The 26,465-nt window shown below is 45.8% G+C and overlaps 1 protein-coding gene across 1 annotated transcript; it reads right to left on the bottom strand.

Annotated features, from left to right (window-relative positions):
- Nucleotides 1-24,200: 24,200 nt before the first annotated feature.
- LOC142298399 (uncharacterized) lies at nucleotides 24,201-26,465 on the bottom strand. Its single transcript, XM_075341765.1, has 6 exons — nucleotides 26,363-26,465; nucleotides 26,210-26,287; nucleotides 26,052-26,129; nucleotides 25,740-25,953; nucleotides 25,503-25,659; nucleotides 24,201-25,373 (listed from the first exon to the last, which is right to left on the bottom strand). Exons 1-6 carry the CDS (start codon nucleotides 26,402-26,404, stop codon nucleotides 24,248-24,250), a joined length of 1,695 nt encoding a protein of 564 aa, XP_075197880.1. The 5' UTR covers nucleotides 26,405-26,465; the 3' UTR covers nucleotides 24,201-24,247.

Here is a 26,465-nt window from a genome sequence, read left to right as displayed (position 1 = left end):
TTCCACCTTGAAGAGACAATTAGAGTACAGGTGATGCAAGGAGTTGTTCTAGTGAAGCTGGTGTGGTGTGAAACAAATAGCATAGAATCAGCAAGAAACCATTAAAATGAACCTGTTGGAGCGACAGGTGCTGCCCAGCTGAGAAGCCAAGGAAGAGGGAAGCGAATCACTGCCTGTGGCTGTGGGTGCAGGATACTCAACCAAACATATTGATCCATGGATTCCAGGGCCACAAAGATGAAGGTAGAGAAAGGAGATTTTTCATCTCACCTGCTGTCTGAGTGTTGAAGTCCACAAATGCACGGCATCCACCGGGAGGTCCCAGCCGGTAATACGAAAGTAAGGAGTAACGGAAGAAAGGATCCGGCACGATTATATTATAAAAACATCAAAAATCTTTATTTCCATGGTTAAAAAAGTACCTGTGGAGACCAAGCGGTGTACCTTACAAGAGACTTAACGCATTTCGGACTGCGGTAAAAACAAGAGAGTCCTTAATCATAAGCCTATTATTAAGGACTCTCTTGTTTTTTACCGCAGTCCGAAACGCGTTAAGTCTCTTGTGAGGTACATCGCTCTGGGCACCATTGCTTCAGCAATGCACTTCAATCTTCTGACACCTGAAAAAGAGGAGTTCACTCTCCATCATGGTATGCCCTTCACATATTTGCATTACAATCTATTATACCAATGTTCATGAACATGGATATTTATATTGTAATTGCGATTGTTGTCCTGGGACAAAAACTCTGTCCTCAAGTGGATACATTACATACTACAGTCACTGTACTGGAACAGGCTACGAGTATGAAATAAATGTCTAAGTAATTTAGGTTGTATTCCACCTGTCTTGATTTTGGCAATTGGTGGCTGTTCACATTCAGTCATCAAGCCCTGTCCACAAGCTATTTACTTCATGCAGCATTTGCTTGGACCTGTCCCGCCCACAGCCATGATTCAGTCATCGGTACGGGATTGAAAAACACCAAGTAAGTGCTGCTAAGAACAGTTCTACGTTTTCACATGTGAGGCCGTCTGGCACATTTTATATAAAAATATTTTAAAGTAGGACTGCCCCAAAGAAATTTGCCGTGACGTGGCGGGGTAGCTCAAGAAATTATAATTTTTTGCCAAAAATCTCAAATTTTAATAATAAGTACAGTTTGGAATTTTTAGTGCTGTAGTGCACATTTAGTGCTGGCTTTCTTGTTTTTTATATTATATATACTGTAGATTGTTCATAAAAACAGATATATATATATATATATATTAGGGCCGTATTTACCATTAGGCACCCGTGGTCCGGTGCCTAGGGCGGCAGATTGTGAGGGGCGGCACCTTCTGGCAGCAAAAAAAAAAAAAAAAAAAAAAAAAATTTTTTTTTTTTTTTTTTACATTTTTTTTTTTTTTGTGGCCGCCGAGCACAGGGAGCTGATTGACCCCGGAACTGCCGGCGCCTGCACTTCCGGGGTCACAGGCGCGCGCCAATCAGCTCCTTCCTCTGTGCTGCGTCCACTGCTGTGTGGACGTCACATGCAGAGCTCACAGCAGGACGCCGCGGAGGACGCCGTGATGGAAGCCGGTGTCAGAAGAGGATACTCACGTGAGCCAGGAAGATGGCGGCGGGCACTGGAGCAGGTAAGTGGATTCATAAGGAGCGTGGGAGTGTCTCTAATGCAGACCAGAGATCTGCGCATGCGGGGGGGGGGGGGGGAGGCGGCAAAGGCAGATACTGGAGGGAGGCAGAGGCTGAGACTGGGGGGAGGCTGGAGGGAGGCAGAGGCTGAGACTGGGGGAGGCTGGAGGGAGGCAGAGGCTGGGACTGGGGGGAGGCTGGAGGGAGGCAGAGGCTGAGACTGGAGGGAGGCAGTGGCTGAGACTGGGGGGAGGCTGGAGGGAGGCAGAGGCTGAGACTGGAGAGAGGCAGAGGCTGAGACTGGGGGGAGGCTGGAGGGAGGCAGAGGCTGAGACTGGAGGGAGGCAGAGGCTGAGACTGTGGGGAGGCTGGAGGGAGGCAGAGGCTGAGACTGGGGGAGGCTGGAGGGAGGCAGAGGCAGAGACTGGGAAGAGGCTGAAGGGAGGCAGAGGCTGAGACTGGGGGGAGGCTGGAGAGAGGCAGAGGCTGAGACTGGGGGAGGCTGGAGGGAGGCAGAGGCAGAGACTGGGGGGAGGCTGGAGGGAGGCAGAGGCAGAGACTGGGGGGAGGCTGGAGGGAGGCAGAGGCAGAGACTGGGGGGAGGCTGGAGGGAGGCAGAGGCCGAGACTGGGGGGAGGCTGGAGGGAGGCAGAGGCTGAGACTGGGGGGAGGTTGGAGGGAGGCAGAGGCTGAGACTGGAGGGAGGCAGAGGCTGAGACTGTGGGGAGGCTGGAGGGAGGCAGAGGCTGAGACTGGGGGAGGCTGGAGGGAGGCAGAGGCAGAGACTGGGGGGAGGCTGGAGGGAGGCAGAGGCAGAGACTGGGGGGAGGCTGGAGGGAGGCAGAGGCTGAGACTGGGGGGAGGCTGGAGAGAGGCAGAGGCTGAGACTGGGGGGAAGCTGGAGGGAGGCAGAGGCAGAGACTGGGGGGAGGCTGGAGGGAGGCAGAGGCAGAGACTGGGGGGGAGGCTGGAGGGAGGCAGAGACTGGGGGGAGGCTGGAGGGAGGCAGAGTCAGAGACTGGGGGCAGGCTGGAGGGAGGCAGAGGCAGAGACTGGGGGGAGGCTGGAGGGAGGCAGAGGCTGAGACTGGAGGGAGGCTGAGACTGGGGGGAGGCTGGAGGGAGACTGAGGCTGAGACTGGGGGGAGGCTGGAGGGAGGCTGAGGCTGAGACTGGAGGGAGGCTGAGGCTGAGACTGGGGGGAGGCTGGAGGGAGGCAGAGGCAGAGACTGGGGGGAGGCTGGAGGGAGGCTGAGGCTGAGACTGGAGGGAGGCTGAGGCTGAGACTTGAGGGAGGCTGAGGCTGAGACTGGAGGGAGGCTGGAGGGAGGCTGAGGCGGAGACTGGGGCAGGCTGAGGCTGGGGGGAGGCAAAGGCTGAGACTGGGGAAGAGAGGCTGATGCTGAGGGAAGATAGAGGCTGATGCTGGGGGAGAGAGGCTGATGCTGGGGGAGTGGGAGAGAGGGGCTAATGCTAGAGACAGAGGACAAGGGATGAGGGATAGTGCAATGACAAAATCGATTGGGTGGGGGGAGTGTAAGGACTCAGAATAAGAGGGGGCAGCATTGGGAGCTCATTGTGAAGAAGGGGCAGCATGTGTGGGATCAGTATGGAGTGGAGCAATGTAGGGGAGTCAATATCAAGAGTGGGGTAGTGTGTGTGGGGGGGGTCTCAGCATAAGCGTTAGTGTGGTGGTCTTAGCATGAGTGGGGCAACATGAAGGTCTCATTATGGAAAAGAGGAAGGCAGCATTAGGAGCTCATGGAGAGGGACAGCATGCATGGGACATTGTGAGAAGGGGGCAGCATGCATGGGACACTGAGGAGGGGGCAGCATGCATGAGACATTGTGAGAAGGGGGCAGCATGCATGGGACACTGAGGAGGGGGCAGCATGCATGAGACATTGTGAGGAGGGAGCAGCATGCATGGGACATTGTGAGGAAGGAGCAGCATGCATGGGACATTGTGAGGAGGGAGCATCAAGCATGAGACATTGTGCGGAGGGAGCAGCATGCATGGGACATTGTGAGGAGGGAGCAGCATGCATGGGACATTGTGAGGCGGGAGCAGCATACATGAGACATTGTGAGGAGAGGGCAGCATGCATGAGACATTGTGAGGAGGGAGCAGCATGCATGGGACATTGTGAGGAGGGGCAGCATGCATGGGACATTGTGAGGAGGGAGCAGCATGCATGGGACATTGTGAAGAGGGGGCAGCATGCATGGGACATTGTGAGGAGAGAGCAGCATGCATGGGACATTGTGAGGAGGGGGCAGCATGCATGGGACATTGTGAGGAGGGGGCAGCATGCATGGGACATTGTGAGGAGGGGGCAGCATGCATAAGACATTGTGAGGAGGGGGCAGCATGCAAGGGACATTGTGAGGAGGGGGCAGCATGCAAGGGACATTGTGAGGAGGGAGCAGCATGCATGGGACATTGTGAGGAGGGGGCAGCATGCATGGGACATTGTGAGGAGGGGGCAGCATGCAAGGGACATTGTGAGGAGGGGGCAGCATTCATGGGACATTGTGAGGAGGGGGCAGCATGCATGGGACATTGTGAGGAGGGGGCAGCAAGCATGGGACATTGTGAGGAGGGAGCAGCATACATGGGACATTGTGACGAGGGAGCAGCATGCATGGGACATTGTGAGGAGGGGGCAGCATGCATGGGACATTGTGAGGAGGGGGCAGCATGCATGGGACATTGTGAGGAGGGGGCAGCATGCATGGGACATTGTGAGGAGGGGGCAGCATGCATGGGACATTGTGAGGAGGGGGCAGCATGCATGGGACATTGTGAGGAGGGGGCAGCATGCATGGGACATTGTCCTCACATCATGCTGCTCCCTCCTCACAATGTACAGATCATATTTCATAATCGAGGAAGGTGTGGTGGATATACAGTAGTTTATAAGGGAAGGCAGTGTGGTGTTTATTAGGGGCAGTGTCACAGTCACAGTATATAAGTGGGGACGGTGTGGTGGGAATATTTTATACTCATGCTATGTTTTGATGTGCCTGTGGTGATTCCCATTGGGGGGGGGGGTTCGTTTCTTATTGATACTTTTTAAAGTGTGCTACAGAGTAGATCTGCCTTAAACAGATGTCGTGTGCGAAAACTCAGTTTTACGTTGTCACTAAGGGGCGCGACCACTTAAAGTGCCTAGGGCAGCACGAAGGCAAAATACAGCCCTGTATATATATATATATATATATATGTATATATATATATATATATATATATATATATATTACGATTGATGTCCTGGGACAAGAACTCTGTCCTCAAGTGGATGCATTATATACTACAGTCACTGTACTGGAACGGGCTATCTACTAGTATGAAATAAATGTCTAATTATTGGAAGTTCCCATATTTAGGACTACCACCAAACCAATCAGGTAGAGAATAGGTGGACACTCTTGTCCAAGTTACTCTCTATTTGCAGCTATGGAAGGTACAGAAGAAGCTGAACTACTTGTACATACATGGCCACCTATCTATTAGACATAGTTACTCCCCTTGTATTTCAGTTTGATGTATTGCAGCAGTCAGAAGTCCTAAAATTGATACAATGTATACACATAACTAAGTGCTATATAATATAAAGAAATGAGGAGACAGATCATTCAGTTTTGAACACTTTATTAAATGCAATCTCTACCTATACCTAAAGCCATTGATCCAGAAGAAGGCAAAAAACCTGGACACGTTCAGCCAATTTGTGCCACAGGGAAAAAATTCCTTCTTGACCCCGAGAAAAGGCGATCAGTTCAAGAACCCTAGACCAAGGCTATACTACAACTAACTAGCTGAAATATCGGACGGTTATATCATATCAGATCCCTTATGTAGCATTCATAAACTCTGAACAGAAGAAATGGAATTAGGCCAATGGCAGTATAAGACGCGTTTAGGCCTGTTGTTTGAAGACCAGAAATAGCATTCGCTATTGCCCCAGACTAGGACAGATTTTATATGTCACCCCACCACAAGGACCACTCCTGTGTAATTCCTGAAGAATGAAATCATCCTAAGTGATGTAGTGAGTGACTACACACCCCCCTGTGGCTTTAGGGCACTGACTCTTCAATCTGTTGGGGTGCAGCTGTGGGACCCTATTTTCAGAGATGATGTCCTCCACCCAACCCTCAAATAGCTGAAAGGGTCTTCAGGAGAGATGGGTAGTCGAGCTGGGCCATCAGACGGTCGCCTCTGTAGCTGTAGTGTCATTTTTCCCATAGTTCCAATGTGAAATTAAACAAAAAAAGTGCCCGTTTGTTATGATGTCCAAGATGGAGACCAGGATGTGACATAATAACAAAGTAGGGAACATGATATTAGACATTTCTATAATACATTCATTCATTATCTATCTAATAGGATGACAACAGCTCTCCAGACCTGCATCCCACCAAATGTTAAGAGAAAATAGACACCATCAACTTGTATGTAAACCAAACTAAGTCCAGGTTCTATAGATGCAATGCCCATATACCAAGATTCAACATACTGCAAAACAAGCAGATGGATAGGGATTATGTATACAGGTGGTGTCATCCCACATGCCAACTTTCCGTACAGGAATACAAAGAAATGGCTGTAGCAGAATGCCATAAAACAGAGTCCAGATTTTGTTTTGTATAATCAGTATGTGATGACACATAAGGCACCAAATATAATATACCGATAGTCCTATAATCTAAAGCCTGCTTTACACGCTGCAATGTATCTTGCAATGTGTCGGCGGGGTCACGTCGTAAGTGACGCACATCCGGCATCGTAAGGTACATTGCAGTGTGTGACAGGTACGTGCGATTGCGTTTGAACGTTAAAACATTCATCGCATACACATCGTACCTGTCTCTAGAATTGCACGTCAGATTGTTCATCGTACCCGGGGTAGCACACATCGCAGTGTGTGACACCATGGGAACGATGAACAGATCTTACCAGCGTCCTGCGGCTCCCGGCCCACAATGCGGAAGGAAGGAGGTGGGCGGGATGTTTACGTCCCGCTCAGCTCCGCCCCTCCGCTTCTATTGGCCGGCTGCCGTGTGACGTCGATGTGACGCCGAACGTCCCTCCCACTCCAGGAAGTGGACGTTCGCCGCCCACAGCGAGGTCGTATGGAAGGTAAGTACGTGTGACGGAGGTTAATCGTTTGTGCGGCACGTTCAACAAATTGAACGTGCTGCACATACGATGGGGGCGTTGCAAATCGCATACGATATCGTATGCGAAATTGCAACGTGTAAAGTAGGCTTAACACTAATCAATATCATGACCCTTTCTAAATCTTCAGTCTTGCTTTCTGGATCCAGATATACTCCCTAGAAAGAAAAAAAAATAAGTGTCAGGGAAAGGCCTAGAAATCTGAAGACTAATATAAAAATGGAAGATGTACTTCAATTGGTTGTGTTTATATGTGATCTGAGGTCCTTATATAAAATTGTGACTAGATGCCCCATATCTGCACATATGTGAGAACAAATAATGTACAACAATCCCCCACCTACCAATTTTTCAGATTATAATGACATATTACAATGCATACGTTGCAACATTCCAAAATGTAATGGTCTCAGTGATCAAAAATGGCACTATTTGCTCCACATTTTTCTGTATCACTCACTTCAATATCTGACAATCCATATTTTTTCAATTCTGCACCTTAATGATAAATGTGGAGCAAATTCTGCCACTGCAAGTTTTCAAGCATGGTAATGCACTTCCCAATGTTACATGAGATTAATGTGTCACATTTTTCAAGTCAAGAAAAAAAATATTTTTTTAGAAAATTGGTATGTTTTAATCTTGTTAAAAATGGTTGCAACAGAAACTTATTTGATGTATTTTTCAGACAGTTCTTACCTGTCTACATTATGTGTTACCTTTATGTAGAAGTGCAGTATTAAAAATGTCATATTTCCTATCAGAAAAGTTACCTATGTCCCGACTCTTTTATTTTTAAGTTTTGGAGTAGGTGTTTAAAAATGGTCTAATAAATGGCTTAAAGCTTTGAAAAATATCGCTTAAGTATTTACAATGAAATGTTGCAATTTGAAAACAAAATACATAAAATGAAGCAAATAGTCCTATATATAGTATGTTCCCGAATGTATGAGTACAAAACCCTCTTCCATATGATGGAATAATGAGAATTTCTTCCCCCATAAAATCTGAAATTAAGTAACAGAATCACCAACAAGGTGCGCCACCCACAGTTACCACTGGTAGAGTTACTGACTGAAGTCCCCACTATGGTGTCTCCCTCCCAGGCGCCATCTTTGTGCTCACATCTCCATGTGGTGACTCTCTCCCAGGTGCCATCTTTGTGCTCACATTTCCATGTGGTGTCTCCCTCCCAGGCGCCATCTTTGTGCTCACATCTCCATGTGGTGACTCCCTCCCAGGTGCCATCTTTGTGCTCACATTTCCATGTGGTGTCTCCCTCCCAGGTGCCATCTTTGTGCTTACATCTCCATGTGGTGTCTCCCTCCTAGGTGCCATCTTTGTGCTTACATCTCCATGTGATGTCTCCCTCCCAGGTGCCATCTTTGTGCTTACATCTCCATGTAGTGTCTCCCTCCCAGGTGCCATCTTTGTGCTTACATCTCCATGTGGTGTCTCCCTCCCAGGCGCCATCTTTGTGCTTACATCTCCATGTAGTGTCTCCCTCCCAGGCGCCATCTTTGTGCTTACATCTCCATGTGGTGTCTCCCTCCCAGGTGCCATCTTTGTGCTTACATCTCCATGTAGTGTCTCCCTCCCAGGTGCCATCTTTGTGCTTACATCTCCATGTAGTGTCTCCCTCCCAGGCGCCATCTTTGTGCTTACATCTCCATGTGGTGTCTCCATGATTGCTGCATGGAACTCTGTGTCCAACATTCCGCCGCCTTATGACCTCACATAGACCCTTCATCACCCAAGTCTACAGATTCTAACAGCAAAGTCTGATACAATATAGTATATTACAGCCACAAGCAGGAGAGTTGGAGGATAAGGCAATTTTCACACACGTTGCTTTTGGTGTGGGGTTTTTTTTTTTTGCTTTTTTTATTGGTTTTATGCAAATACATGCTAATAAAAAACTGCTTTTTACCATATTAGCAAAACCTATGAGATTCCAGAAATCTCATGCACATACAGACACCAACTTCTTTTCCTTACTGAACTGGCAAAATGCTGCGTCTTTTAAAGAATTCTATTCTTTCAGCATTTGTTTTTGCTGCTTTTTTTCACTATTGAAAGCCATGAGAGTGAAAGAAACGCAGTGCATTTTTTGGTTTGTATGTACTGTGACACACCAAAAACCCAATAAAAACTGTGGCAAAAACTCAGCACAAAAACACAGCTTTTTTTTTTTACTGCCAAGAGATCAGATTTTGCTGCTAAAAAGTAGCAGCAGAAATGCCCAGTGTGAACAGAGCCTGAGAGTACATGTTGGCACAAGCTTAACTGATTGAAAACCCAGTAAAGTTCCTCATTTACCTGTGCCCTTGATCCGGGATCCTCGGATCTTCCCTTCTTCACCGTCATCAATCCTGGATCCACCGCCCTCTTTGTCTTCTCCTCTTGACCTGAACATCTGAGTCCACCAACTTGTACAGATTCCCAGTCATTGTGACATCATGCTGTGAGGTAACAATGGCCGCCTGTATCAGATGATGTCACATGTGACACCGCCTGTTATTAACATTGTTAAGTAGTAATTATATAGGAGAACGTATTGGTTAGGCTCAAGGCTGTGAGGACAAGGTGATTAAGACTTCACAAAAGGAAAATATGAAAAATATAAGCCACTTATAATAATGGACTTCTGCGCCAGATTATGAGCACCTAGTCTTTTATGCCTAAAGACAACAGTTTCCTCCCTTATACAACAGTGCAAAATTATAGAAATAGAGGTCTTGTTTATTATTAATAAAAATGTAGCTGTTGCCGATAGCAACCTGCCCAATTTCACCTTATGCTATTTTTTGTGCTAATATTTCTAGTTGTTATTTTTTTTTCAGCAAAAACACTGTAGTAATATGTTTGAGTTAAACAATGCATTTTCCTGCCATTTTCATACTTTTTGGGGGTCCTGACAGTTTTTTCCAAACTCAGATTTCTTTAGTTTTAGCTTTTTTTTGTGCATAATAATTTTTTCCAATTACATTTTTTTAAACAGTGGCTGCTAATGGTATAAAATGATGCAATAAGTAATAGTGGCCTTACCTATCCTCCTGTGCCAATGCTGCCCCAGCCCCCGGCAATGTTTCCACATGCTGCGTCCAAGTGTAGACATGTGGCTCCTGCCATCAGACACTGACTATAGCCATGAAGTCATGTAGTGTAGCCATGTGCTCATGGGCATGGAAGACATTCTCATAATACTGGTAGTGGTTTTCAACATGGTGGCATGGGCACTGGTTCTTCCTTGGTTACTTGCTCATTTAGACAAGCTGATCCAGGCTGTTCTACTGGCCTGTTTGCCTATTTCTCATACATAGCAGCAGACTCTGTTCTTCCTTTACTTGTACTAGTGCTAGGTACTGGAGTCAGACTGATAACTCTACACGATACAGGGGCATACATAGAAATCATGGGGCCTCATAGCAGAATTTCTAAATGACCCCCCCCCCAATAAATAAATATTATTCAGCTGGGTCACAAAGGAGCATATTTCACAACTTTACAGCCCATACAAAGTAATTTTTCTCCTATTGAAGCCCCTAGCTTCCTCTTTCATTGCAAACATAAAATATGATGGCAACAAAAGTGCCCCACAAACACTGTATGATTCCCCACAATAAATTCTTCCATAGTACCGCATTTTTTGCTTTATAAGACGCACCCCCAAATTTGGTGAAGAAAAAGAGATTTTTTTTTTAATGTTAAATGGGGTCCATCTTATAATGCCAGTGTCCCTCTAACAAATCATATAGGGTATATGTCCCTCATAGCCCCCCATCCTAAAATTAGCCCCCCTTAATCTGGATATGGCCCCCTTATATTGAATATAGCCCCCTTGTGATGGCACACGTTCCCCTGTGCTGCCCATGGCCCCTATAGATCGCACAAGTCCCCCTGTGTTAGATATCGCCCCCAGGTTGCTGCCCATAGTAAAATAAAACACTCCCTCCTTACCTCCTCCAGCGCTGAGCTCCCTCCTGTCTGGCTCCGTGCTTCTCTTCTTCCACTTCCTGGTTCTCAGTGCGGTCATGTGATCGGCACAGCAGACTGAGATCTATGCGTGCCTGATCACAGTGGAAGCAGGGACACGGGGAGAAACGCTGGAGGGGGTAAGTAAAGCTTTTTTTATTTTAGAATGAGCAGCAGCCTGGGGGCCATATCTAACACAGGGGGGGCATGTGCCATCACAGGGGGGCGCAGGGACTTATAATATGCACCGCTCCCCCAGCCCGTCACTGCAGTGCGATTTCAGCACCACCGGAGATGGACAGCGGCTGTACATATTATATGAGCGGGAGCAGGAGATCAAACGCTGCCGCCGCAGCGTTCACCTGCCCCCAGCAGCGCCCCCACCTCCCCTGGACCCTGCAGTGTATATATGTATATATATATATATACCCCCTATATTCGGCTTATAAGACGCACCCCCTACTTTCCCCCAAAATTTGGGGGAACAAAAGTGCGTCTTATAAAGCGAAAAATACGGTACCTTCCACACGCACAGTTTGATGACCCTACTGTACTCCCATTCAAGTAACCTAGCAATGAATGGTGACCTCAACACAGTAAAATCCCCAACTGTGACCCCCTCACAGCCCTCCATGCAGTATAATGGTTCTACATATAGTATAATTGCCCCCACACAGCCCTCCGCACAATATGTCAGACCCCACACAAACATTCACACTGTCCAATTCCTTACACACAGTATAATGGCCCTCATATAACTCTAGATAAAGTATAAAGGCATCCACATAGCTCTCCAAATATAATAGTGGCCCCACAAAGTACTCCATATAGTAATGGGCCCCACCAAGCCTTTCACATAGTAATGGGTCTCCCGTAGTCCTTGTAGTAATGGGCCTCATATAGGTTGCTTGTGCACCTTTTTCTACCACACTTTTTCCTGTCACTCAACTTTCTATTAATATGCTTGGATACAGCACTCTCTGAACAGCCAGCTTCTTTAGTGATGACCTTTTGTGGCTTACCCACCTTATGGAGTGTGTCAATGACTGCCTACTGGACATCTGTCAAGTCATCAGTCTTCCTCATAATTGTGTAGCTTACTGGACCGAACTAAGGGACCATTTTAAATGCTTAGAAAGCCTTTGCAGGTGTTTTGTAGTATTTTTTCTAATTTTCGGAGATAACAACTTTTGGGTTTTCGTTGGCTGTAAGCCTATAATCATCAACATTAACAGAAATAAACACTTTAAATACCGTGTTTCCCCGAAAATAAGACCTCCCCAGAAAATAAGACCTCCCAGGAGTTTTCAGGGAAGCTTTAATATAGGACATCCCCTGAAAATAAGACCTAGCCACGGTCAATAATAAAGTGTCATGCAGCAGTGAAAAAGTTAAAGACACTGCAGGACACTTCATTATAGACAGTGGGCATCACCAGAAGAGAGAAGACAGAAGAAAGAAGAACTGCAATCATACTAACCAGACGCCGACTGGAAGCAGGTGAGCGCATTAAGGTCCTGCTGCGGAAAACACACACGCGCACACACACACACACACACACACACACACACACGCACACACACAACAGATCGCATCCACACACTCACAACATCCAACGATATCGCTTGCTTCTCGGCGGCGATACTGTGCACTGTGCATGCAGTGATCTTCCAGGACCTGCCGAGGATCACATGGCCGGAAGCATGTGGTATCTCCGGATGTTGTGAGTGTGTGCGCGCGTATGTGCGATATCGTGAGTGTGTGAGAGTGTATGCGATCGGATGTGTGCGTGTATGGTGTGTGTGTGTGTGTGTGAATGTATGCGATCGGATCTGGGAGTGTCAGCAGGAGGCAGAGGAGGACGGTGTGCTGCACAGCTGCTGGGACCTCCTACAGGAGGGCACAGGGAGAAGTGTGTGTGTGTGTTTTCTGTCTGATATGTGACTGTGTTCTGATGTGTGAGTGTCGGCCAGATGCAGGGAAGCACAGTTGCAGGGAGATCACAGGGAGAAATGATGTGGAATGTGATGTGTGTGTGTGTGATGTATGTGTGTGAGATCTGATGTCAGCCAGACGCAGGGGAGGCATGCAGCGTACATGCTGGGAGATCATAGGAGGATCTGGGAGCCATACAGGCGCCGTGGGCTGGTAAGTATGACGAATCTGGGATGGGGGGGGATCTGCTTTTTGTGGGGGGTAAACTTACCCCCAACCATGTCTCCTCGAGAATAAGTCAATAAGACGCCACCCCCCCACCCCCCGAAAATAAGACCTAGCGCTTTGCGCTTTTTTCAGGGCCAAAAAAAAATATAAGACAGTGTCTTATTTTCGGGGGAAACAGGGTAGATCACTCTGTTTCAATAATTTTTATTAATTTCTAGGCAAAGTAAAGAATTGAACAACATTCGTGAGAATTTTTGAATAAGAATTTGTCAATACATATAATATAACATTTGAACTAAGCATGTAGTTTAACAATATCTTGGAGGGGGGGAGGAAAGATGGGGTGGAAAAAAATTAAGGAAAAGGTTTTTTATTTGGGGAAACAAGGGAACAGGGATGGAGAAATTGGAAGGAGAAAGGATAAGGAAGAACAATCACCTACTAATTACAGTGCATAGTTTTCTCAAATAAATGAGTATCTAATTAATATTGGTGATTTAACCTTATTATAATTAACAGGAAATAACTGAAAACGAATCTTGGTATAATATTGAAAGAAAAGAGAGAAAGAAATAGAACAAGAAAGAGAGAGAAGAAGAAAAGAAAAAAGCAAAACACCAGGGAAGGGGGAGGGGATGGATATATGTAAGGGGTGGGAGGGAGGTATGTCTGGAAAGGAGGTAGAGCTGGTACATAATCAATATTTTCTAGGGATTATTGCTTTTTATAAAGAGATTCCAGCTATTCCACCTTCTATGGTATGAAGGGAACAAGTTATTGATTATCGCTTGCTGTTTCTCATAATCATGATGGATAGATACCAGATGAATGACATCAGAGATGTTGGGAACATGTTCTGTTCTCCATTTGGACAGAATGAGTTGCTTAGCTGTTAAAAAGATGTGAATCACAACTGAGATATGAGAGGAGTGATTTATTAGTTTTGAAACTTCTTTCCAGAGAGCTTTAACCTTTGGGCATTCCCATAGGATATGGAGTAGGGTGCCTTTTTTACTACAATTCCACCAACACAAAGCTGACTGTCCTGCATTTATTCTGTTTAGTTTAGAGGGCATAATGTATAATTTTGTTAGTACTTTATAATAGGATTCATGCAAGACAGCAGAGAAGGTTGAGGAGTATGTAATTTTTAGGCTTGATTGCCAATTTTCTACTGAGAAGCTCTTTTGGAGGTTTTTTCCCCCCACGACAACATATAGCTTTGGGTAACTGGTTCCATATGATCATTTATGGCATCATAAATGGTTTTAGTTTTCCAGATGGTGTTCTTGTTGGGATTGCAGATAAGAAGGCATACGGTCTCAGGGATAGAGATATTGTTGGCTAAAATTTTGTGAAGGGAAGTTCTTAGGGAAATGAGTAGAGTAAAATCCGAGTCATTAATTTTGTGTCTTATCTTTAAATCTAAGAAAGGGATGTAATCGTGACCAGTACGTATATCACCTTTACATCTGAGGCCTAAGTCGTGCCAATTGGAGGGAATGTTTTCTTTAGAAATATGTGCGAGTAATTTTAGTGGATAATTTTTAATTTGTTGGAATGTCGGGGTTTTTGCTGTTCTTCTGCACAAATTTTTCCATGCCAATATAGTAGAAGCCAAAGTGGAGGACTTAGGTAGGGGTAGTTTAGGATTGAGAATATAAAGTAAAATAAGTGATTTGATGGAAGAATAAAGCGGGCTTTACATGCTACGATATCGTTAATGAATTATCGTTGGGGTCACGTTGTTTGTGACGCACATCCGGCATCATTAACGAGATCGCAGTGTGTAACACTTAAGAGCGATCTTAAACGATCGCAAAAGAGGGCAAAATCGTTTGCCGTGGAGAGGTCGTCCTGAAACAAAAAAATCGTTTTCAGGATGTTAGCAATGTTGTTCCTCGTTCCTGCGGCAGCACACATCGCTATGTGTGACACAGCAGGAGCAACGAACATCTCCTTACCTGCCTCCTCCGGCAATGCGGAAGGAAGGAGGTGGACGGGATGTTTATGTCCCGCTCACCTCCGCCCCTCTGCTTCTATTGGCCGCCTGCCGTGTGACGTCGATGTGACGCCGAACGACCCACCCCCTTAGGAAGGAGGCGGGTCGCCAGCCAGAGCGACGTCGCAGGGCAGGTGGTAAGTGCGTGTGACGGGGGTAAGCGAGGTTGTGCGACACGGGCAGCGATATGCCCGTGTTGCACAACCAACAGGGGCGGGTACGATCACTTGCGATCTCGCTAGTGAGATTGCAGCGTGTAAAGACCGCTTATTTGTTTGATGCAAGTTCAAGATCTACCCAACATAAATAATGGTTGTTCTGTAGCCAATTAAGGCTCTGTTTAATGATAGTAGTCTTGTAATAGCATTCTAAATTCGGCAGACTATACCCTCCTCTCGTTTTTCGCTTAATTAGGATGGATTTGGAGACTCTAGGCCTCTTGTGATCCCAGACAAAGCCATTTAGAATGTTTTGGAGTTTGTTTAGATATAGCGGGGGTATAGTGAGCGGAATAGCTCTAAAAAAAATAGAGTATCTTAGGTAGAATGATCATTTTAATCTGACAGGTCATATAAATAGTGGTTCCATAGACATAAGCCCATATAGAAAGCCCACTGACAACAATTCGATCCTACATGCTAGTTCCTGCCATCCATCGCATGTTATAAGCAATATCCCCACAGGTGAACTAGTTAGAATCTGCAGAAATTGCAGTGATAATACGATTTTCATTAAAGAGAAAGCTATAGTTTTTAATAGACTTTATAATAGAGGATATCCGAGGTGGACATTAGATAAAGCAGAAAAATTTATTGACAAAACAGACAAGATTTATTAATTAATAGTAAGGATAAAAATATAAAAAATTTGAATACATATAAATCTTCTTCAATTGTCTTTACTACTAAATTTAGTCCTCAATACAAAGACATAGTACAAATAATAAAAAAAAATATATTCCACTGGTCAATCAAAACTCGATATTGGCTACAACATTGAAAAAAAAAAAAACTCTATAAAATTTGTCCCTAAACGGGTTACAACACTAGGAAATATTTTTTGTCCCAGTCACTATACAGATGATGTTAATTCATGGCTTCCACAGAAAGGTTTTTATAGGTGCAGTCACCACACATGCAAAGTGTGTCAATTTGTAGAGAAAGGGGATCCTTTTCTACGGACACCCGTTATCAGATAAATAAATACATGAATTGCAATAGTGAAGGGGTCATCTACCTGATCGATTGCAATTTGTGTCATAAACAATATGTGGGTTGCACAATAGGACCACTTAAAAACCGCATAAGGCGCCATATTTCTGATATGAATAAAATAAATTTATGCGGTTCCTCTGCGGTAACCAAGCATTTTGTGACATGTCATGGTGGTGTGATGCCCTTGCCTATCAGGTCGTCACAAGGGTGCCGTGCAATCTGCCCCTCTGCATGGTACCCGCTCCTCCTTGGTTACGGGTCCTGTCAATTTGGTGTTGCTACCAAAAGGTATACCTAAATCCTGAGGAACACTGCACCACACCCACCAAACACCCATTGGGCAGCCTGAGGGGAATAGGGCCACCCAGATGGAGGGATGGAAGAGGGAGGGCAGAGATGTCAGTTGAGTAGTAGTTGAGCAGTGAGACAGCGGTGACAGGACAGGTCACGCTGTGGAGCTGGGCTCCTGTACCCGTCCCAGGTGCCAGACGTTGGCCTGGCCAGAAGGAGCTGGAACCCCGGTTGCATGGGGTAGTGACAGGGGGCACGGTTCTGCTACAGAGAGCAGGCCGGCTGCCTTGTGCTACAACCGGCCAGGGGCCAGGGTATGATGGGGTACGTGGACCCTAGGCTGGCAAGAAGCTTCACGCAGCCCAGTAATTCACCCGATGGGAACTGAGTCTTCAGGAATCGTTCCCCACCCGCTCCATAATAGGGGTACTAGTGCAACGAGGGGGATAGGACTTCCAACAACCTTCCAGAAAATCCCAAGCGTGAACCCTGAGAGCAAGATCACCCTGCTAGCCACGCAGGTGAGCGGGACCCGAGTAGTTTTAAGCGAAAGGGATCCATACGAAGGACACACAGTGCCAAGGGACAAGGCTTCAGACCAATCAGCAACACCAAAGGGGCACAGACCCAGCGGGCTCGACCTACGGAGACAGAGTATTCAAAAGTTTGGTTTACCTGGTGTCAGCGTCAGTTACTTTGGACTGTGTGAGTACCCGATATCCCTTCACCCCCGACGGGTTCCCCACTCCATCCATCACCGAGTCCCGGGACACCACTCCCCCTGGCCACGGAGGGGTTAACATCTCGAAAGGGAGGGAAGACCTTGCTTCACCATATAGGTGCTCAGGAGAAAATACGTAGACTAAAGAAGGGGGGAGAACTCCGGCACACTACCTCAATGTAGTCAGACACAAAAGAGTTTCTTTTTATACTTATTTTATTTTGAAAAAAAGGATTCATGCATATGATGTCCACAATTTTAACGTTTCGACCATATTTTGGTCTTCATCAAAGGGACCATCTAAATACAAATGTGAACACAAATAATTACAAAGCATATAACAAATGTACAAAAAATCATCACATATTGTCAACGTAGGGGTCCAGTTTAGAAAAGCGGAAGGATCAATTAGGATTTATGATCATTGTAAGTAGAACATAGGAGGTATATAATGACTATGATACCAACACCCTGTCATAAAATGGAAGGTGTCCGAATGGTGAGGATAGTGTTGTACGGAGTGTAACTAATAAAGCTAACGTTACCTGTGGTAGTTAGGCCAGGTGAGTTGTTACTAGGAAATGCTTCGCGGCAAGTACCGAAGGACCGTAGCTCAAAAGTATAATTAACCATATATTCTATCAAGGATAAAAAACAACAACAGGTCTAAACAGCTGGATATAAATGTCAAATCCTCATTCTATATGTACCTAACATTAATACCTTAGAACTATGGATCATGTGTAATACGCCCGGCCGCTATATTAGTTCGGCTCATTCAAATTCTATAGTTAGGTGCAGCCACTGTTTCCTCTATAAGGAGACAAAGAGACATAAGTCCATGGGATCCACACACTGGATCATATTATAAGGAGAGAACTTACATGTACTCACTCTGTAACAGGGTCTAGTAAGGAAATAGGAGGGCAAAATTTTGCTCCAGTATCCTATAATACATAACACAGTATATTGTGACTGTACTGATTATGTGTCTACGGACATATGACTTATATAGTGAGACCTACCAATGAGGTGCAACAGAGTAGTGTCCTTATCCTAGTTGAAACCAGTTCCTGTATACTCTAGTGTTGCATGCGGAAGTCCTCTGAGCAATAATCCCTGTCTAGTATAGGGAACCAGGCTGCAGTATATATAGTAGGTGAGGGTCTCTAATGAATGAAAGACATTTTTTTCAAAAATGAATATACTTAACTTATCTATTAGAACTTAGAGATCATAACATAGTTGATAGACCTGTTCAGGTTCCTAAATGGTTATGGGTATCGCCCAAGGGGGACCGGACTGTCTAAACAAAGACAGAAGGAGGACATGAGTAAAGTTATACAAACAAGCCGCAAAGCATCACCCCGTAACTCACCTGAACCGTGTGAAAAGGCAACAGGACCTACTCCCTCAGTGTGGCAGTGATGAATGCCGGCTAGTGGGGGTTTATAAAGGGAAAACCTGCACTAATCATTTCCTGTCGCGTTAATGAGGAAGTGGGGTGGTGGCCTAGTGTGACGTTTGCGTTCCAAACGTCATGTGACTATCCGTCGCGTCACTTCCTGTTTCGGGTGACGTCACTTCCGGTTTCGGGTGACGTCACTTCCGGTTTGCGTTTTTCCGGTCTCAGGTGCCACTAGTGAAGAGGGGAAGGCTAGGAGGTGGGTCCTATGAGTGACGATAGTGTAGGGGGCGTCACTAATCCAAAATAAGTGGTAAATAGGTGCCGTTCTATGGGCTGCATATCAGAAAAAGTGCCCAGGAGTGCGGTATCAGTAATTCTGAAAAAAAGGAGAAATATATTAGAATCGCAAAAATGGCATAGATCATTACATTTCACCATAGTTTATCATGTTTTAAACATAAGATGATCTATCTTATCTCATGTGTAAACCTATATCGATGTTATACTTCAACATGTGCGCACTAATGAAGTAAACATGCCATATATGTGCACCAATGTGCTAATCTAACACCCTAAACAAAGGAATGTGTACAATGTGCACATATGTATGTATACATACACTGGATTACACATGATTAGAGACCTCCAACATATTGCTATACCATGTATAGAAAATCCAAATACACGTAACAGCAGGGTCCCAGGGATAATGAACATGAAGACGGGAAGGGAGAAAAAGGGGGGGGTGGGGGGGGGTTTGGGGAATCAATATATAAACCCTATCGTAATGTGAAAAAAATATGGGGCCCGCAAACTATATACACTATATGATCTAAGCTATATACATCTATATACAGTTATACAAAAAACCAGCCTGAAAGCATCCCAGATTGTTAGGTACCTAAAAGAATCATATAGAGAGTAAATTTATCAGAAGCTGTATTAACATACATCAATGAACCAAAATACTGCAGGGTGAGATCAAGAGCAGAGCCATAACGACCAATATAAGAAAAACCACTTATAGACCTGATTCATATCTACGGTTCAGCCCATGTGGTTCTATAATGTCTAAAGTGTGAATCCATTTGGCTTCAACTTCCCTTAAGCGTCTAATCCTATCACCACCCCTGCGGAGAACATCAACAGAATCAATCACCTGAAAGCGTAATTGTGAGATCATATGTCCTTGTGCAATGAAATGTTGGGGTATGGGTAGTAACGACCGGCCACAACGGATATCAGACTTGTGCTTATTGATCAAGTTGACTTGACAAGTTGATTAAGTCAATGGAGACCTGAACATGTGTGCTATAAAATGGTTGTACTAAGGTAGCTGCAAAAGGAAGCAAAATGGGTGCAATTTCACTTCAAACAAATGTGGATAGGGAATAAATTATATATATAATTATATACGTATACTGTATATACTGTATATACTGTATATATATACGGTATATATATATATATATATATGTGCCGCCCCGGTGACGACCGGGGTGCTCGGATCTGGGGTGGTCGTGGCTCGAGGGGTCCGGACCCGGGCTCGGCGGATACTCAAAACTGGAGAAGGGGTTATTTACAGGGCAACTGTTTGTGATGCCACCTGCGGGGTGTGGTAATGGGAGTACCGCCGCTGCTACAAGGAGGACCGGGGCAGATGCTGGGGAGCAGCAAGGTGACAGTACCTCCGCAGGTAGGGAAGGCCCCGAAGCTCGGGTGATGAGGAGATGTAAAAAGGCAGGGTGTAGGGCAGGCGTACTCACTGCGGTGGTTGATGCACTGTTTAGGTGGAGATAAACTGAGGCACACACTGTTCTTAACCAAGTCTCTGTGTACAGCTGCTGCTGCCTGGAGCACGTCCAGGTCCCTGGTACCACCGGTGTCACTAGTAGTCCAGAACATGCCTCTGTGCACTGTTTGTTGTCTGTGTGGGTCCCTATAGGTTGAAGCTGTAAGAGCCAGTTCTTCAGTTTTAAGTGAAGTCTTGCTCCTAAGGGCTGGCACTTGGAACCTCAGTGAGTTGCTTTGTCTGGAAAACCCTGTCCCCCGCGTTGTGCTGATGCCCGCAGTCTCTGAGCTCTACGAAGGTCCCTGAAGACCCACGTCCAGGACATTGAATTGGCTCCTGACCTAGGGTCCTGTACCCCATCGTGCTCAGTACTGGTCAGTTCTGTCAGTACCTGAACCCGGTCACCGACTTCTCTGGTCCCGACCACTATCTGCGACCCAAGTTCTGTCTTTCTAGCTCCTCTCACTTTGAGAGCTGTCACTGTCTCCTCACTTGCCCCCTCCCACCAGTCTGCCTGACCCTAGGTGGGTGGCCCTGTTCCAGCTAGACCAACCCACTAGTTTGTCTGACAGGTCATGGTGTGAGGTGTGGGTTGGGATTTGTGGGGCTGATGGAGGTGACACCGGTCTCTGGGAACCTGGAACCATGGGGGGGTAGGTCCTGCACCCTGGGGAAAAAGGATGTAGTTCCCTGTAGCATCCTGATGTACTCATGGGCGCTACATATATATATATATATAATATATATAAGATATATATATATATATATATATATATATATATATATACATATAATATGACATGGGGTCTCGCCTATTTTTATAACAAGCTGCAACCCTGAGCTGTCAACTTGACCTCGGCTGGTTATCAAAAATAGAGGCGATCCCATGCCGTTCTTTTTAAAAAAATATATAAATAATTTAAAAAACTGTTGTGGCCTCCACCCAATTTTTAATAATCATCCAACTTAAAGCAGGCAGACAGTTTTTTAAATTATGTATTTATATATGATGCGCCCGCAGGGTCTTGGCGGATTCACTCATCACCGGGCCGGTGTGGGGGTTTGGGGTTGTCACAGTGGCCTGGCCCAGCGTCGTGATCACGTGGTGTCAACCAAATTATGGGGTTTGGGGATGATGATGGTGGAAGTAGTTGTCTTTCGTGACGCCATCTGTGGTATGTGGCCAGGAGGTGAGTCGCCGCTGCGCAAGGTCTCTCTCTGCTGGGGTGAATGGTAATGCAGCTCAGAATTTGCAGCTCTCCACAGGCAGTGCTAGGCCCCAGGGAGGATGTTGAGGGTAGTTGTCCACCCCAGTATGGGAAGCGCGGGGCTTGGGAAGGATCAGTTTGCAGTTTAAGATGTTTACTCACTGAGTTGCTTCTGCCGTTGGACTGCCAGACTTCGCTGTGATGAGCTCCAGACGATCCCCGATAGTTCGGGGGCCGGTACCAGTGAGATACTTTGTGAGTCCTTCCTCCCTGCACTCTGTTGTGTGGGTCCCTGCAACTTGAAGCTACACAGGGTCCCGAGTCCTGGGGGTGATTATGTTCCCCCATCTCATATAGCAGGCAGTGCGAGTCCGTTGATGGGCCGCCCTATGATCATGGCTCCTGACTCTATATGCTGCTTTGCCCCGGGCACTGTTGTGAGCCAGAAGACTTGAAATCCTCTGCCCGGCAGATTCTACTGACAGGCCGTGAAGTGCCCACCAGCCTCTTGGTTCCTGGTGGTGTCTCGAACCTCTTAGTGTGTGTGTGTGTCTCCAACTCCCCTGATCAGTCACTCCACCCACTCGAGCCCCAGAGGTGGGGGGTGGGAGGCCCCAGAGGATATGGTGACCATTCTAAATGACCCTCCACTAACCCCGTCTCGGTGAGAGGGCAACTGGCTTATGTGTGGTTGAGGATGTTGTGAACCGGCACCGAACTCCTCCTAAGGCTACTTTCACACATCAGTTTTCTGTATTCAGGCACATTCCTTTTTTTTGCCGTATCCAACGTTTCCGTTTTTGTTGTGCAAACCGGAGCCAACCGGACCTACCGGATCCGTTTTTTAGCGGATCCGTTTAGGACGGATCCGTTAAAAAACGGATCCGGTGTGTCCGGTTTGCATCCGTTTTGCATCCGTTATGTCCGTTTTTTGACGGATCCGTTTTTTTAACACTAAACAAACAATTAACGAGTTCCGTATTCTGATTGGCTATTGGGAACATATAGTATATATACAGTATTTTGAAGCACATATGACAGAATGAAGACAGAGACAAGCAGAAACCATGGATGCTATTCTTGCAAATTACACAAAGATCGCTGCAGATTTTATATTTGAGGCAAATCGCTTGGCTATCATCGTCAGAGAAAAGGAGCGACAGCGACTGAGGCGTCAGCGACATCGACGCTTTTGGATCCATCCCCTGACTGCCCAGAGACTGACACGTGGGGTGTTTTCAACCCTATACCTGGAGCTCCGTGGAAACCATGAAAAATTCACAAGCTATGTCCGGATGGCAGTGAATAATTTTGACGTCCTCCTTGGCCTTGTTGCGGACAACATCCGTAAAACGGACACCTACAGCCGGTTCTCTATAACACCCGAGGAGCGTTTGCTGGTTACGCTTAGGTAAGTTTTTTTTTTTTTAAATTGTATCCTCCTGTAAATTGACTTTTAACTGGAATGTGTTTGCTATTATTTTTTTATAATTATTGTCTTTCCTTTACAGATTCCTTGCAACTGGAGAGTCGCTTTCATCCCTCCACTACCAGTTTCGACTAGGAATTTCCACCATCTCGGGAATCATTAGAGACACTTGCCAAGCCTTGTGGGATTGCCTCCATGAGGATTTCATCCCCCAGCCCACCAGGGAAAGATGGCTTGCAATTGCTGAACAATACTATAACATTTGTCAGTTTCCAAATTGCCTTGGCTCAGTGGACGGCAAACATATCAGAATTGTGAAACCTGCTGCTTCGGGGTCAGAATACTACAATTATAAAAAGTATTTCTCAATTGTCCTAATGGCAATAACGGATGCGGACTACAAATTCATCTCAGTGGACATTGGCGCATATGGGAGATCCAATGACTCGCAGGTCTTTAAAATGTCCCCAATGGGGCGGCGAATCTATGGGAATACTTTTGATTTCCCTCCTGCAAGACCTCTTCCTGGCACATGTGAGCCCCCAATGCCCTTTGTTTTTGTGGCCGACGAAGCCTTTCAACTATCCCAACATCTATTGAAGCCATATGCAAGCCGTGGATTGACGCAAACACAAAAAATATATAATTACAGATTATCCAGAGCCAGAAGAATGGTGGAATGCTCCTTTGGGATACTAACCAGCAAATGGCGAGTCTTGTTAACAGCCATTAATTTAAACATTGAAACTGTTGATGAAATAGTGAAAGCATGTGTGGTACTGCACAATTTTGTTTTAACAAAGGAACCTTTGTCGTTGGATGACCAGAGTTTGGAATCCACCTCTTTGTCAGACTACACCAGTCCTGGATTTAGGAGTAGTGTTGCCTGTTCAACAATCCGTGACATATATGCTAACTATTTTGTGTCCCCAGAAGGTAGAGTAGATTGGCAAGATCAAATGGTGTAAGATTTTTCTTCATTTTTATAACAAATAAAAATAATTATAAATAAATTAAATAATATCTTGTTAACCTTGTTAATTTTAATCTTTCACTCGCTTTAAAAATTTGTAATTTTTACCCCGTCAAATAACAACATGTTATGTTTTTGTATTACCTTATTATTAACTTAACTTGCTAAATAATATTCACACCAAAAAAATCAAGAACAAATAAATACTTTTCAACCAAAAACGTTTATTTTTTATTACATAGATAAATAAATTATAAATTTGTAAATCTTGGGCTTGGGGTGGAGATAGTACTGGAGGGGCTGACAGGTGGGAACACACGCACAGTTGGAGTATTGAGGGTGGAAAGTGGTGTTGGTGGTGGTGGTGGGGAAGTAACAGAAGATGAAGGTGTGGTAGAGAAACCAAGAGGGAAACCAGGAGATGGGATGGGATTTGGTAAGGATTGAGGGGTGGAGTGGAGGGATTGGGAGACAGAAGAGGTGGCGGGTGAATTAGTGGTTTGAGTTGGGGTCATGATGGTTGTGGAAGGCGAGATGTGGTAGTGGGTAGGAAGTGTAGGGGCAGATGTGGTTGGGAGCTGGTACTGGCCCGCAGGCTGGTACTGGGCCGCAGGCTGGTACTGGGCATCAGGCTGGTACTGGGCAGCAGGCTGGTACTGGGCAGCAGGCTGGTACTGGGCAGCAGGCTGGTACTGGGCTGCAGGCTGGTACTGGGCAGCAGGCTGGTACTGGGCAGCAGGCTGGTAATGGGCAGCAGGGGGAGTAGGGACAATGGCTGGAGGGGGGGCAGGTGGTCTTGTAGGGGTGGGTGGAGGTGGTTGGGAGTCAACCTGCCCCAGAGCCTTCCGTGTGGCTTGCATTACATGCATCTGATGGTCAAGAGATAGCTTTTCCATGCGCTCTAGTACGGCTTGAAAAAAACAATGATTGGGAGATTTACTTGCATCTAAATGCAGCCTGTCCAGACGCGTGCACAATTCGTGTGTATTTTTTTCCATATTTGCATTTAGGAAGCTAAAAGATGCACGATTTTGTTCTGATAATAATTGAATGGCGTTCTGGAAGGCTGCATTTAGATGCAAGAACTCTGGCGCATAGCTCTTTTCCTGACCCCTATGACGCTGACGCCCAGAACCCAAAGGTGTTCTACTGAGGGCAGCAGTGTCAGAGGGGTGGGGTAGGGGAAAAGCTATCTCATCACCAGCAGCTTCAGGTAATGAAGTCTCACGGGAAGCTCCAGCGCAGGTGGATGGGACAGATGTAGATGGAAGGGAAGGTTCAGATGGGTGGGGTCTGTGCGTGTGTTCACCAGTGGCGGACTGTTCAGGGATCGCTCCTGTCGGGTTCGATGCAGGCTCCTGAGTGCTGCAGACGGTGCTGTTAAAAAGAGGAAAAACAAAACAATAATTAATTTAATTGCTATACATTGGCCCTGACTAAAAAAAAAAAGCAAAAAAAAACAGACATAAAATATTATACTTTGTACATATTGTGTGGAATATTTACCTTCTGCACACCATAGTTGTCCGGAGGAACGACAACGCTCTAAAGTAACGGTACTTCGATCTGCGTCCTCCGGATCCACTCGGGGCCTGCATCTCTTGATTTAACTCCTTTTTGAAGCGATCCCTGATAGACCGCCACCGCTTCTGAAGTTTGTCACCTGAAAGTGGAAAGCATAAAGTGGTTATTATACAACACATTACATCAGGCAGCATAACCTACTGAACTGTGAATACTTACGCTGTTTCTTCTGGCCACGAGAATTGAGCTCCCCCCAACCTTCTACCGCTGCGTGGCATACCTCGTCCCAGAGTCGACGGGTTACGATCGAATCAGCGTGGCGGCGGTCAGCCATGTTCCACAGCGGCTCCCTCTCTCTAACTTCATCGATGAGGAGGTCGATGTTGATAAATCCGGCCTCCTCACCGTCAGAATCGGGAGCACGCTGGGATGCCTGTTCAAAGAAAGAAAAAAGAAATTTAAAAAAAAAAATAGACAAAAATTCACACTGACATGAAAAAAAAAAAACAAAAAAAAAAAACAAAACCTTACACTATGACCACCGCCACCTCGACGACGACCCTGGGACGGTCTTGGGGGAGCTCTATCATGAGCCCTAGAAGTTGAAGCCTTTAGTGAAGAAAACAAAAAAAAATTATTTACTTATATGTTTGGTGTGCTGTGGTAAACAATTCCTGTATGAAACTTACACTATGATCGCCCGCTCCGTGTCTTTCTCCACCCCTTCCGTCCTCTTCTGGCAGCATCTCCTGTGATGTTTCGGCCACCTGTGTAAATGTCGTTGATTTAAAAAAATGTTTTTTTTTGTATTTTTTAAAAAAAAAACAAAAAAAAAAAAATACCTCAGTTTGTGAACCGAAGGGCGGGCTACCAGAAGACGACATATTTTTGATTACAGGCCACGCACAACAGGACCTCAACCTCAGGAACACTCTTGCACTGCCA

This window comes from Anomaloglossus baeobatrachus, chromosome 1 (assembly GCF_048569485.1).
Source record: "Anomaloglossus baeobatrachus isolate aAnoBae1 chromosome 1, aAnoBae1.hap1, whole genome shotgun sequence".
NCBI lineage: Eukaryota > Metazoa > Chordata > Amphibia > Anura > Aromobatidae > Anomaloglossus > Anomaloglossus baeobatrachus.
The sequence above is the reverse complement of the archived record's forward strand: the minus strand, read 5'-3'. Positions and strand labels throughout refer to the sequence as shown.